Source organism: Oncorhynchus mykiss, chromosome 12 (assembly GCF_057628025.1).
Source record: "Oncorhynchus mykiss isolate SJ-2025 chromosome 12, ASM5762802v1, whole genome shotgun sequence".
Classification (NCBI taxonomy): Eukaryota; Metazoa; Chordata; class Actinopteri; order Salmoniformes; family Salmonidae; genus Oncorhynchus; species Oncorhynchus mykiss.
Genome location: NC_143033.1, coordinates 16,311,951 through 16,327,669, shown reverse-complemented (window position 1 = coordinate 16,327,669; position 15,719 = coordinate 16,311,951). Strand labels below are relative to the sequence as shown.

Below are 15,719 nucleotides of genomic sequence, written 5' to 3'. Positions count from 1 at the left end.
GTTGAGGAGTGGAGCGAGAGAGTGGTGGAAGGGGAGAGTAGGGGAGGGGTGTGCAGAGAGGCAGGAAATAGGGAACAGGCTGAGAGGAATGGGCAGGAACACACTTAATGCTCCACAAAACTTGACATCCTCGGGCGACTGATGGAGGATGGCGGTCACTGACAGCAGAGGCCAGGCATATCAACCTGACCACAACGTTTTTTTAATGGTGCTCTGTAGAAGGGATGGAAGAAGGAATGAATGCTGAGAACTAATGGTGCAGTCCATTAGGTGAGAACTACTGGTGCAGTCCATTAGGTGAGAACTACTGGTGCAGTCCATTAGGTGAGAACTAATGGTGCAGCCCATTAGGTGAGAACTACTGGTGCAGTCCATTAGGTGAGAACTAATGGTGCAGCCCATTAGGTGAGAACTAATGGTGCAGCCCATTAGGTGAGAACTACTGGTGCAGTCCATTAGGTGAGAACTACTGGTGCAGTCCATTAGGTGAGAACTAATGGTGCAGCCCATTAGGTGAGAACTACTGGTGCAGTCCATTAGGTGAGAACTACTGGTGCAGTCCATTAGGTGAAAACTACTGGTGCAGTCCATTAGGTGAGAACTACTGCTGCAGTCCCATTAGGTGCAATATGGATTTGTAAAAGGAACAGTGCAGTGATATGAAATTACACTTTTATAATTAACCTAAAGCAATCAGACCTATTCTTACTTCACAGGGGTTGGGTTAAATGCAGAAGACACATTTCAGTTGAATGCATTCAGTTGGTCAACTGACTAGGTTTCCCTTTCCTTTTTATATTTAGTCGCTCCCAGACTTCCACCACCATAAAATACTTTTAGTCAGCTGAAGCAAACAAACAGTTTTTGTCTGTAACTTTTTTGGTTATTGAATTATTCACCAAAATACTTTAACATTTACAGACGTTTCTGTAAATTAGAATATATGATATTGAGTCTATCTACTAGTTTAACATTATTGGACAAATAGAACCATCTCACTGGTTGATTCAACGTTGTTTCCACGTCATTTCAACCCAAAACATCTATTTGATGAAGTTCACTCAACATGGAAAACTGATTGGATTTTCAAAAAAGTAATCACCCAATGGCCATTTTGTGTTTTTTTTTTTACCTAAAAAAATAAATGTACTTATCATATATCATATATTCTTATCAAAACAAGACATTGAACTGACGTCTGTGGGATCCTTCTCATATTGCATCCAAATAGCAGATTCATCCTCTTACATTAAGAGACAACCTATTTCAGCAGATTGGGGATTGTGCTAATGTAAGCGGTTTAGCTTGGCTAATTTAGCTGTGGGTGTGATATGAGTGTGATTAGTATTTATATTACACAGCCACATTAGGCAGTTTATTCTTGTTATGTACGGCACTCTCTTCCCTGTTTCAGAGACATGATGGCATGACACGGATGGATACCATCTGGCATCAATATTGGCATGAGCAGTATCTGTGATTATTGCCAAAGACAGCATAAACAAGGGTTCTCTATCATTATCTCTCTCTCTCTCTCTCTCGCTCTCTCTCTCTCTCTCTCTCTCTCTCACACACACACACACACACACACACACACACACACACACACACACAGACACACACACACACACACACACGTTTTAGTTTCAGAAATAAACACCTGCAGTCACATACACACATACTATACAACAAATATTTTTTACATCTCAATGGAGTACACCGTTAAATTGTCATTTATAGATCCCTGGTTTACAGCAATAACAACATGTGCCATTACATTATGTCACAGTGTGCGTTATTGTATGCTATTATGTTCACTTGAAGGTGTGTGTAGCTCAATTATAATGTGGATCTCGCTGAGAGAAGAGCCAGATCATGCTGGTTGAGCATCATATCCCTGTGCTATTTCATCCAAATGGGAATGGAACCCACAGGGTTTCTTCCACCTCTCCCCTGTGAGCCGCCTGTTGCTCCATGGCCTGGCTGCCCCTGAAGGAAAGATGGATTGCATCAGGAGGACAGCGCACTACCGACCCTGCCCTTTACAAACACACATGCACACGCATGTACACACACACCATCTACTCCATTGTCCGCCTCATCCGCAGGCCGCTAACTCAGATACACTGACAGGGTATTTAGCGAAAGGTTGGCGTAAAGAATCGGACAAATCCCTCTTTAGAAAAACATGATTCCTACTCATCTAGTTCTGCAGAATGCACACGTCCAGTCTATCGTTTAGAGATTTACTCTTTCTGTTCTTCTCTTTCTTACACAACCACCATACACACACACACACCATTGGAGGTCGGTGCTATTTAAGATGAGGGAGAGAGATTGTATTTTTTATGAGCATGGCCTTATTTCTATTACAGCATACTGGATGACTGTCATTCATATTCCATTCATCCAGCTCAATGTAACATCAATAGGTTTAGGCTGCTACATGATACTCTTATTTTCCCTCTACCCAACATGAGGTTGCTACAACCTAGCCAATTAATGAAAGTTTACAACGTAGGTGCACACAGGTCAAGATAAAGATTTGAGGTGGCAGACAGTGACATATGGAGAGACAGTGACACATTCAATACCGCCTTGCACAGTCTTCCCTGCATCTAGCTGATCTACGGTGTAATCATTAGTCCAACAGTTGCAAACAAGAGTTTCTATTGGACAAATTCAGGTATGTTTATCCCCATTTTGTTCCATTTGCAAAACATTTTTCAACAGAATGAATACACATAAACAGAGTTCACTTTCATAGCAGCCACTTCGTAGTCGTTCTCACATTTCCACTCTCTCCTACATTTTACTCATTTAGCAGACACTCCTATCCAGAGAGTACTTAGTGCATAGTATATTTTCTTTGTACTGGTCCCCTGTGGGAATCAAACCCACAACCCTAGCACTGCAAGCACCATGCTCTACCAACGGAGCCACAATACATGGGACTCTCCTTTGCTCACCTTTTCCCTCCACTTCTGGACTTCAATGTACAACACATCAGCTGTCCGTGACCAGGCAAAAACAAAACCTTTCAAAGCCAAACCATATAACCGCTAACCCCTATATCATTGTCACCATTTTAGCTAAAGTAACATCATAGTCAACATAACTAATAGAACTAACACATTAGTAGATCCGCTACTATCATGCAGCACAGTAAGCAGTTTAGCAGTTACACCGGTGGGCCCCGTGTCAATAAATTAGTAAAACCAAAAGCTTACCTTGACTAGGAAGAGTTCCGTTCCAGTGTTGGATAGTCATAGTCAGAAAGCTAACATAGCATCCCTCTGTTTGAGTTGGCAAAACTAGCCAGCTGCATTTTCTAGCTACTGTAAGTCAGTGAAATTTGTTCCAAACTGTTCAACTATTGTCTTTCTCGCTCTACATTTTAATTACTATGTAAGTCTGAGAATCATGAGCCTACTAGGTTTTGCATTGAAGTCAATGTACCCAGAGGTGGACAGAAGCTAGTTGTCCTTTGGTACACCATTGTGCTACCCTACGGAGTGCTGTTGAGGGTACTGCAGACCTTCATTGCAAAACAGTGTGTTTTAATCAATTATTTGGTGATGTGAATATATTTAGTATAGTTAAAAAGGGTAACTTTTTTAATGTTTTACTATTTCTATTTGTATGAAATTCACTGAGAAGGATGGTCCTCCCCTTCCTCTTCTGAGGAGTCTCCACTGACACACACACATACACATACATGCACTCTCTCTCTCTCTCGCTCTCTCGCTCTCTCGCTCATTTGTAGGAGCCTAATGTGATTTCCTACTCTGCCAGGGCTTTCCACGACCTTTTACGATCATTTCAGGTACCATCGTTGTCGTCAACGTTTAATGAATGACTTTAGGGTTTGCACCGTGTGAGAAGACTTCCTTCCAGAGATGTAGTCACGCAGAAAGTTAATCTTGGTCAGAAGTCAGTAAGTGTTTGTAAGGCATAACAGAGGAGACTAGAAGATGAAGGATATAGTGGCTGTTCTGCTGTTGTATTGTAAAGCAGGTTTTGATTGGTCAGGGCATAGGGAAATATTTTGTTCTAATTCATTCAGTTGTCAAGGTGGAAAACAAACCGGTAAATAACCCACCCACGCAGTACCTATTCCTCTCACCTTCTGTGGCCTCCCTTCAGCCTTCCTCCCTTCCCTTCCCTTCCTCTTCTCTTCTTCCCTCTCCTCTCCTCCTTTCCCCTCTCCTCTTTTCCCCTTCCCCTTCCTCTGAGTATGCACCAAGCTTTCCCCCATATTCCCTCATCCCTCTTTAGGTGTGAAATGTATTGGTATTCTGCGGAGCAGAGAGATGGGAGGGGAAAGTGACACAGCCAATCTAATAGAGGAGGCGGTCATGCCTGATGTCTGTCAAAAAACATATTTCTGAGGATCAATCCGTGAAAATACCCAGCTGTCACATCCAATGAGCTATCCCTTTTCACAGAAAAACGTCTTCATGTAGTTGCCAAGCCCTGCTATGGCTCGGGCTCAGACTCAGGCTCCGCATTGAGGAAGTGAGGGAGATGCCAATGAAAGCAGACGTGAACCCAAAACCCGGGACGATGGTAGCGTTCTGGGTCTCTGGAGCTCTGCAGCCAGCCAGAAGCACATTATGAATGTCACAAGAGGAGTGAAACTTACAGTGGTGATTTTAGAATGTAAATCTTGATGGGGCAAACTCAGCATCTTTTCTTTTTAGATGCATGCCTGCGAAGCCACTACACAACATAAACAATACATTAATTGCACTATAATGGTGACAAACGGTGCCCACAAACGGCTTTTTAAAAACCATAGCTGATATGGCTGATTTGCTTAAATAAACACATTTTTTACTGGCTCCTTGTGGATTTGTGTTACTTGATAAGAACCACATTCTCCTTCAATAATAATGAATGCCAACATGAGTTCACTATTGAACCATACACAAATATTATTACATTTATGTTCAGTAAATTCACAATGTTTATTCTTATATCATTAACAGCTCTAAGTATAAGTGCAAGCAAACGAACTGCGACGAGATAGACCTATTCGTTCAGCGACAGGAATTCAGAGAGATGTTCAGATAAATTCAGCCAGATGTTGAGGCCTGAACTTTACTCTTCTTTAAGTCACAACACAGAGAGAGAGAGAGAGAGAGATGGAGGGAGGGAGAGCGAGAGCGAGACGTGGACTAAGAGGTTAGCCAACTGTTTGACATATTGTATCATGTGGTCTAAAAAGCAAGGAAAATACAATCACGAGGATCCACTTTTATAGACAATATATCGACGCACAGACAGCACATTAAGCAAACAAAACAACCCTTCCAATATCAACTGGAATTGCATGTGTTTATTACTGAACATTTTTAGTATTTTTTTTTTTTTAAGGGGAAGTGACTGTCACTGGCGAACATGGTTACAGACCCAACAATATTATCCCTCCTCGTGTAGAGAAGCACATGAGGTGATTATAATACACAAAGTAAGCAAAAAAAATGATATGCATCATTCTAACATTACCTAAATGATGAATAAGATACTAATGTGATAGCCATATAAGAAATATAACAATGGCATAATGGGAGGAGGAGCGGATAAGGGACAAGCCGTCATTTCGAATAAGACATGAGCAAGCTGAGACTGATGTAGCCTATTTGCCTATTTTTTCATCCACACAATTTAATGCACGCTATGATTCTGGCAAGCACGTACTGTACCTACTCTCTTCCGTCTGTTGGTTGTGAAGGTCACGGCTTGTCTGTATGTGGCGTCTAGCTGAGCCACAACGTTAGATTTCCCCAGTTTAACAGCGTTGTCTACTTGTGATGCACAATTTTCATGTTTTGAGACAGTAAGCCACTGCTTCCTTCCACACTGTTGAATTTGCAATATCCGACTTGTTTTGCAATGTTTATGTAAAATGGTCCAAGAGCACCGAGACTCATGATATTGACATGATCAGTCCAATCAAAGCTACGGGAGATATAACATGAATTGACGTCATTTTATCTGTGGCCAATGACCTTGAGCCTTCTTGGACGGGCATTTCTACTGTCAATCCATGTTAACACCCCAGGTGGACTTGAACTGCTTAGTTCTCCCATAGATTCAGCGGTGATGTAGTGTCCCCATGAGTGACAGAACCCTGAGCCAATCACAGCATAACCAGAGTACGCTCTGTGCTTTCGCTGGCTGGCACCACAGAAAGCACTGTGCTATTCTGAAACAGCTGTATTATGGAGCTGCCTTACTCAAAGAAAAATACCATGTTTTTATGCTGCTTTAATAACTCAAGGATTTAAAAAAAATGTTTTTTTACATTGTTTGCTAAACTGATATGTGACACAAATAAATGCTAGAATTACATGTAAAACTGGCCAACTTTTGTATTGTTATTATTATTTTTTAAACAGGTGGGGCTGCCACTGGATAGGGGACTCTTTCACCACAGCTGATGTCCCTTGAGTGCAAGAAAGAGATGCTGTGCTTTGTTTCTCCTAGATTCTACACTTTGCACTGGTCTCAAACACACACACGGACACACACACGGACACACACACTCACACACTGGATCTTTTTGGAGGGAATGTACCCATTCTATCTTTTAACCCCCGCACAGTGCGCAGTGTGCCCTTTTGCTAATACTTACAGCACAGGAACTGGCAATGAACTGGGACCTTGATGGTTTGAGTGAGTCATGTCCTTTTAAAAAATGCATTTAATTCCGTTAAAGTCTATCAATTCCTGTCATCCCTCTAAGGTTTTTTAACATGCAGACAGCGTAGCATGCTCAGTCGCAAGGACAGCTCAGTCCAGCCCAGTCCAGCCCTCTGGCGCGGATCTTTCAGACACCGACCAGACGAGTCCGGAGGAGAGACGTTTTGTCCCTTTAACTCTATTATCACTTTTAAAAATATTTTAACACATTGATGAATATTTAAAGCAGATTAATATTTCACCGTGGCACACCGCAGTCAGGAGATGAGAAAAAAAGATAGAAAAAGCAGCAGAAAAAGAGAGAGAGGAGAGAGAGAAGGGAGAGAGACGAGAGAGAGGAGAGAGAGTGAAAGAGACATTGAGATGCAGGGAGAGTCACCTCTTCTTCTTCCAACATGCAGTCTCGCTAGTCCTCTGCCTCACCCAGGTCTCTTCTCCTTTCCTCTCCTCTCCTCTCCTTTCCTTTCCTTTCCTTTCCTTTCCTTTCCTTTCCTTTCCTCTCCTCTCCTCTCCTCTCCTCTCCTCTGATGCATAGAGGACAGTGTAGTGTGTGAGAGTCCAGTACTGTCAACCAGTGTTGTGTCAGTGGAGTTCTGTTGGGGGAAAGCGCTGAGTCATGATGTGTGTGTGTGGAGAGAAGGAGAACGATGAGTTGGTAGGCGCTGTCAGAGGACGTTCATCTCAAACCCATGAGACGGATCATTACGAGTTCACACTTGCTCCAGTGACTCAATCCTCTACTCTCCCCTCTGCTCCCTCCTTTGCCCCGCAGACCCAGCCGAGACTCTTCTGCATTTGCAAGACACTCCACACTTCGAAGGGGGGGGGGGGGGGGGGGTGACGGTTTTGTCGACAAGCTCCAAATCATTTGAGACTAATTTGAGGTCAAAGGTTCACATGGGATGGGCATCAAACGTGAATGAAAGCCATTGCTATCAAACAGTATATGAGCACCGCTGAATGATAACCACGCAAGCAACACATGAGGAAAAATGCACCCTCAGCAGCCATTCTATAGCGCTTATCTGCAGTTCACCGAGTACGATATGAAGGATTGTCCTCGCAAACCATAAACTCTTAGGCGCCACTCAAAGTAATTCAAAACTCATCATCCACAGAGTGGCTTCATCATAGTCTAGGGCCCTATCGGCTTCCTCAAGAAACAATATCTTGTGAGGAAGAGACAGAGGTTTGGCCAGTGATCTGATTAGACTGCTGTCCCTGTAAACCTTATAGGGCTCCAAGCAAAAGAGTTCCCTGTTAGAACTCAAGCTTTGTTCCATAAATATGCCATTAGCAAAATGCATAATAGGAAGGACTTTTATATTCCAAACGCTGCTGTTGCTCCCTAATTAACGTTCCTGCACGCCTCACAATGATATTTGCATATTAATATGCAGTTAATGCGCCACGGGTGCTGGATAAATAACATCAGATACAAGCGTTCCTCTACTTTTACAGATACCAGCTGTAGAGGAAAAAACTAGAAACAAATGGAGCATTTATTTGGCGAGCTGCAGTGCAATTTGTAACTATGTTACATTTTAGTGCAATCATGTTTACATTTGCATTGCTTAAAGTTTCTCATTAGCATTTTCAAGTAAGGCTTGTTTTAAAAGGAAATGTTCGGATGGAACTGAAGAGCGAAGGTTTATGTCTGTATATTAAGCCTACTGACAAACATTTCCCTTGGAGCCATTCCCAATGGGCAAAACTGCTGCAATGACATCAATCTGACGTCTTTTATGACAACATTTTGTTTGCTGGGTTCGAGAGTGCAGCATTGAGCTGCATAAAGAGAAAATATCTGATTAGATATGCAGGTATAGGATCTTAATTTGATCACTCTTTTGTTGCGGATCATTTTTCTGTACTGCAGGAAATGCAGTTGAGCTTTGTGATGTGCATAAATGTAACACAGGGTTAAGTGAACAGCATTGCAATTTTCATGTAGCCTACTTTTGGCCAGCTAATAGCCCAATCACCAATCAAGCAATATTGAAATTAAAACGTTCAAATTATTATTATTCTGTGACAATATAGGTCAAATTAAGATCCGTAAGGTACGCCTTAGAGCTGTAATAAAGTATGGGATAGATTGCACAATATGAGCCATTGAAGGGAATGCATTGGCACGTAGGAGCATGTGGAGGAGAGTGAGACAGAGGGTGGCGCTGTATTCTGATTCTATGGAGGGAAGTGTTGGTCTTCAAAGGGTATAGATGAGTGTGATATGAGAAATGGTAACCATGGACATATCTTTTCATGAGGATACAGTATGTTAGGTTCTGTTACTGTAAAAGGTCAAACATTATGGGTCCGTTTCCCTGACACAGATTAAGCCATGTCCCTGACTAAAAACACTATGGAGATTCCCATTGAGAATGCTTTTCGTCCAGGACTTGGATGTGATTGTGGGAAGTCTGTGGTGCTGGGGGGTTAATACAGCTACACAACCGGTGATAAAAACAGAGAGTTAAAAAACATATTAACGTTCAAAATCGATAAACATCAAACACACCAACCCATTTACAGAGATCGAACTTTACTGAAACACTTGGCACACAAACTGAAAGGTAAAATAATAAGGTATTGATATTCAATCAATCAGCAATAAGAAGAACAAGAACCTGAGTCTTTCTTCTCTTCCTTCTTTCTCACCTCTCGTTCCATCCTCTGCCAGACCAGGCTCAACTAAGCTTAAAAAAAGGAAATATCCTCCTCACTAAAGCCTGTGAAATCCACATGTCAAGCTGAGCTGAGGTGAACGCTACGGCCTAGACAGGACACTATGGTGACAAGTGTTCTTTTGACCGGAAAACAATATGACCGAGTGTAACTGTAACATTAACTAGTATAGAGAAACGCCAGACCAGCCTGGGTTAGCTGGGGAGGATAATATGCCTGTCTAAATTCTTCATGACTTATCTCTTCTTCTCCCACTCTCGCTCTTCCGCACTCTCTCTCTCTCTCTCTCTCTCTCTCTCTCTCACAAACTATCTTTCCTACTCTTTCTCTATCTCACTATCTCTTGCTTTCTCTCTCACTATCTCTCTCTTTCTCTCTCTATCCGCACTCTCTCTCAGGCAGGCTTTTCTCTCTCTTCGTCTCATCTCACTATACTGCTAGTCTCTAGGTTTCCTTTTCTCTTTAATACCCTTTTTAGATGTGGGAGCTGCGTTCAGTTTCGGAATGATTCCTTTTCATTGAGTCTCTTGCCTTCTCCCTCTGTTTCTCTTAGATCTCAGCAGGGACCTGGCAGGCCCAACTTCTACAGTGCTCTCTATCTCTCTCTCTCTCTCTCCCTCTCTCCCTCTCCACTGCTCCTGTGTTGTTTCTCTTGATTTTTATATTTACAACTAAGAGGCATGGATTTCCATTTCATAGTAATCATCCAGTGCTCATCTGCCTTTTATTAATCTTACTGTAAACTATGAAATCCTGTTTGTTAATTGATTGATTTCAATTCAAATTTCAAACAGCAATGGGGTGATTAAGCAGTATCTGTGACTTTTTTTAAGAGTCTTCTGCATTTTTGTTCATGTGTCAGTGAATATATTTGTGTGTCAGTGAATGTGTGTGAGTGTGGAACGCCCGACTTCCCAAATCCCCCCTCACTGGCCGCAGTGAACTAACCTGCAGCAATATTCACACCTTTGACTTGAAAGTGTGAGATGAACAGCCTATATCCTAAGTGTTGCGTGCCATTGCTTGATAATCACAGAGACTGCCTCATGGATGTCGTAATCCTGCCAAGCCAATAGGGAAGAGATTCGAACTGACAGTGAACCGTACGTTACCGTAGGATACACATATAATGCATATAGAATACACACATCCACCATATAGGAAACACACAGCCCTATTTAATACATGCGCTTTAACATGCGCACATGCACACTCAAAACACACGTGCAGACACACACTCTAAAGCCATGTCATACCTGTATATGATGCAGGCACAGTCTCTACACGTACCACAGTTCTCTATGTCTTGGCCTGTCCGGTAGGAGTGTCTCCTGGAGGGGAAAAACAGATGACATCATCACCACGGGACCATAGCATCCATCACCTTGGCTTGAGTCACAGGAGAGACCATGATGTGACAGTAGTGCGTGCGTGTGTGTGGTGAAAAAGGGATTAGAAATAAGCAGGATCTCAGTTTTACCATCCCTAGCTAGGTTTCATCACTTCCTCTGAGAAGTAGCTAGCTCTTATGTTTTTAATCGTGATGAAGTGTTGCCTCAGTCCCATGATTCTCCTCCAGCTAACTCCTCATCTAGAATCCCACTCCTGATCATTTCTTATGAATGATTTCCCTCAACTAACTCCCTGATGATTACGCAAAAAATGACTCACTTTATCTTCAGGGACAAATTAATGCTGATGAGGTAAATGTCAAGTCTGAATTCATTACATGTAGATGTCAGAACAAGAGCCCTTGTGAGAGAAGATGCAGTGCTTCTACAGGCTTTAATAAAGACTAGTAGAAACGTATTTAACTTGAAAGATAGGTCAAGACTGTACAGTCCGAGTCATACACACCCAGTGCACGCTAACCAGGTTGCCAGGTGCACGGCGTTTCCTCTGACACATTGGTGCGGCTGGCTTCTGGGTTGGATGCGCGCTCTGTTAAGAAGCAGTGCTGCTTGGTTGGGTTGTGTTTCGGAGGAGGCATTGCTTTCGACCTTCGTCTCTCCCGATCCCGTACGGGAGTTGTAGTGATGAGACAAGATAGTAACTACTAACAATTGGATACCACGAAATTGTGGAGAAAAAGGGGGGTAAAAATTCACACCTGGATGGTACGATATTTGCACATTATTGTTTTTTAAATTATTCAAGCTAAGTCAAGTTGGTTGTTGATCATTGCTAGACAAACATTTTCATGTCTTGACATTGATTTTCAAGACGATTTAAGTCAAAACTGTAACTAGGCCACTCAATGTTGTCTAGGTAAGCAACGTCTAGGTAAATTTAGCCTTGTGTTTTAGTTTATTGTCCTGCTGAATGGTAAATTTGTCGCCCAGTGTCTGATGGAAAGAAGCCTGAAGCAGGTTTTCCTTTAGGATTTTGCCTGTGCTTAGCTGTATTCAGTTTATTGCTATCCTAAAAAAACTCCATAGTCCTTGCCAATGACAAGCATACCCATAACATGATGCAGCCACAACCATGCTTGAAAATACAAAGAGTGGTACTCAGTAATGTGTTGTGTTGGATTTGTCCCAAATATAACATTTCGTATTCGGGACATACATTTCTTTGCAACACTTTTTGAAGTTTTACTTTAGGGCTTTATTGCAAACAGGACGCATGTTTTGGAATATTTTTGAATTTGAAAATTGTCTAAGAACATAATTACACTTTGACATTATGGGGTATTTGGTGTTGGCCAGTAACACAAAATCTATTTTAAATTCAGGCTGTAATACAAGAAAAGTTGGAAAAAGTCAAGGGGTGTGAATACTCAGTGATCAGTGATGGCACTGATCTCGTACAACGCGGTGTACTACTCCCTTCACAGAACAGCGCAAACTGGCCCTAACCAGAATAGAAAGAGGAGTGGGAGGCCACGGAATAGACTGACGAATTTCAAAGAAAGTTCTGTGTTTCTGGCCATTTTGAGCCTGTAATCAAACCCACAAATGCTGAAGCTCCAGACACTCAACTAGTCTAAAGAAGGCCAGTGGTATTTCTTCTTTAACTAGCACAACAGTTTTCAGCTGTGCTAACATAATTGCAAAAGGGTTTTCTAATAATCAATTAGCCTTTTAAAATGATAAACTTGGATTAGATAACACAATGTGCCATTGGAACACAGGAGTGATGGTTGCTGATAATGGGCCTCTGTATGCCTATGTAAATATTCCATAGAAAATCTGCTGTTTCCAGCTACAATAGTAATTTACAAGATTAGCAATGTCTACACTGTACTTCGGATCAATTTGATGTTATTTTAATGGACAAAAAATGTGATTTTCTTTCAAAAACAAGGGCATTTCTAAGTGACCCCAAACGTTTGAACGGTAGTGTATGTATTGATTTGTGTATGTTCATTACCCATTTTGTAATGTTATGAATTTACAAAACATACAATATGTTACGAAATTGGAAAAACATACAATGTGTTACAATTTGCAAAACCTTAGGGGTTAGGGTTATGTTTAGGAGTTGGTTATTAGCTAAAATGCTAAAGGTGTCCGTGACGTGATTCGATCTTGAAACCTTTGGGTTGCTATACATTTGCCTTATACAAATTCTAGCTTGGTGACTAACGTTAGCTAGGCTAGGGGATACGGTTAAGGGTTAGGGTTAGGGTTAGTGTTAGGGTTAGGGTTAGGGTTAGGGTTAGGGTTAAGGTTAAAGTTAAGTTTTGGAGTTAGGTTAAACGGTTTGGGTTAGGGGAAGGGTTAGTTAAAAGGGTTAAGGTTCATTTGAGTGTCCTGGATTTACATTACTATGTTACGTCTCGTCTATGAGACCAGGCTGAAATATGTTATCCCACCCAGGCGTTCACATTCGCAACCACAGTACATTGATGATTACACCGTTCATGATTACAGACTTTTTCTTCCATAGACCACATGCATGTCTTCTCTCCAGGAGTTTTCCCCCCTCCTCTGATCTACCATGTTGGTATGATACCGACGGTGGAAAAATCCGTAAACAGCTTAGAAATGTGGGAAGTAGATTAATTAAAGTGCTGATGAGAATCATAAAGGGTTTACACTAAGAGCCTGTGCCGCAACTAAACCCAAAGCCTGCACCCGCATGACCTCATCATCAGCACTGATCGCTATTGCCGCCCATTGCAATGAGGAAATTATATAGAAATGATGTGTAGCCCCCCCCCCCCCCCCAAAAAAATATACAAATAAATAATATATATATATATAATATAAATAATGTGCGTATTAATTTCTCATTTGAAGTTTTGAAAATTTGGTTGGGAATATGAGAAAAGTTTTGACTTGTTGTTGACGTGGTGGATTTCATCATTTGGATTTAATCTCTCTCTCTCTCTCTCTCTCTCTCTCTCTCTCTCTCTCTATCTCTCTCTCTCTCTCTCTGGCATCTCCTCACACCCTCCCTGCTTCTCCTCTCCTCCTCATTTTTACCAAATGTACATTTCATTCTGTCCGCCCAAAGTATTTACAGCCTCACCATGCTGGGGTTGGCCTATAAATAGATGGGCGGTAGAACAGGAAAGCTCAAACAAAACAAACGTCCATCTGTAATGATGAATAACACAACACATGCTGGATTATAACAGGGCTGCATGCTGTTGGTTTTTCTATCTTCATCCGAGGAGTGACAGCTACCAACAATAACCCTCGATTTGATTCCAGAATGAGAAAGGAAATGTTGTCGTGCCAAGCTATGATCACATTGTATACTCTGGGGCTGATTCATTTTCACATTGGACAAATCTTTGCACAAACAATAACCTCTCGAAGCAGAGCTAAGAGCATTTATGTGTGACATTTACTTTCTTGTCCTTTGTGTTTCTGTGCTTCGAGGCATTCCTTTATTCTTATCCTTACCTTATCTTTTCTACAATTCCACTAACCATTCTTCAGTTTTCTTAATTTTTTCCTCCTCTATCTTTAAAGTAACCAATTAAATAACTTTTTGTTCTCACATAATTTTTGTTCTCAGAATTCTGTTAGGCTTATATAATTACAGTAGCGGTGAGAGGGTAAAATCACTGGGGAAGCAAAGCCTGGAAAAAATAGCCATATGACAACCTACAGTATGTGTTGTGATAATTGCTTTGTTTGCTCTATAACCTGTGAGTTCATATGCCTTGCCACCGGGATATATAGGCCTACGGCCGAGACAATAAGAAGACACAGTGGCAGAATAAATTCAACCACACCTGTGCTTTTTCACAAAACCGGAGAGCAACATCTGCCCTGTGAAGTCCACAAAGCATATTGCATGTAACAAACAGTTAGATAACCTACAGTATGGTCAAGCATGTTAATGTTCCCGACATTTTCGGACCACCTAACAACTATTGATTTAGAACCACAGAGAATTCGCAAAGAATACAAGAGCTGCCTCCACTATTCCAGCACCATTTCAACATCATCAAATTACCTACAAATTACCTACCATTATGTATGGTCCTGAGTCTAATACAGTGACAACTAAAATACCCCAAAACGATTTAGTCAAATCAATGTAAGCTAAAAATTATGTGGCTGTCCATGGTGCTGATTTCTCTGTCTGTGTATGTGTGTGTGTGTGTATGTGTGTGTTCCTATGTGTGTGCACATTGAGAAATGCCAATGCCATCCTCTTCTCTTTCATGCTGCCGAAACGGTCTATGACTCTGTCATACAGTTCACGCTTTTAGTTTTTTTGTCCTAGTTACCTGGTTAAAATTCTTGCTCGCTAGCCTAACTTCCTTTCATGGGCAACGATGAGCCAGCTAGTTAACATTAGCCTACTACATCTAGCTACATATTGAACTTCCATCATCTCAGGCAAGGGGCACAATGTATGAATTTATGGTTGGATCAGAGTCACTGTTATAATCATTGGCCAGTACGAAGAATTAAGTAACACCACAATCCAAAACCCTATCTCCATCTAATGCAGGAATGACCAATTTTAGCTAGCTAGCTAGCCACCAGAGGACAACACAATGAGATGCAACAATTCAAGTTTTTGATGTGATGTGATTGATGTGAAGAAAAATCCAAACTTGACTTCCCTTTACATTTTTTGGGGGGGTGAGCCAGGGCCATTCACATTTGAGCTCACTCAGTTTAGTTCAACACTGATTGGCTTTTATTTGATACTTTTTGGAACAAAGCAGGCGAAATGCTCATTGGCTTCCCTTGCATTCAATGCCATGGGCGGCAACAAAGTAATACTGTTTTCCAGACATCATCAGATAGATGGGCTACACATACAGGAACAGAGGGCCGCTGTTCTGCTCGCTCGGATGCTTTCTCTGGTGAGATACAATCAGTATCTTGTGAATTGAATGAAAATTATGA

General features: G+C 41.6%; 1 protein-coding gene across 1 annotated transcript in view; it reads right to left on the bottom strand.

The window, feature by feature from the left end:
* The window catches only part of LOC110537038 (uncharacterized), a 55,157-nt gene that overhangs the window by 12,714 nt on the left and 26,724 nt on the right, over positions 1-15,719 (bottom strand). Inside the window, exon 3 of the mRNA XM_090191791.1 lies at positions 10,653-10,727. Coding sequence (XP_090047917.1) covers positions 10,653-10,727 — 75 coding nt within the window. The remainder of the gene's footprint in view (positions 1-10,652; positions 10,728-15,719) is intronic.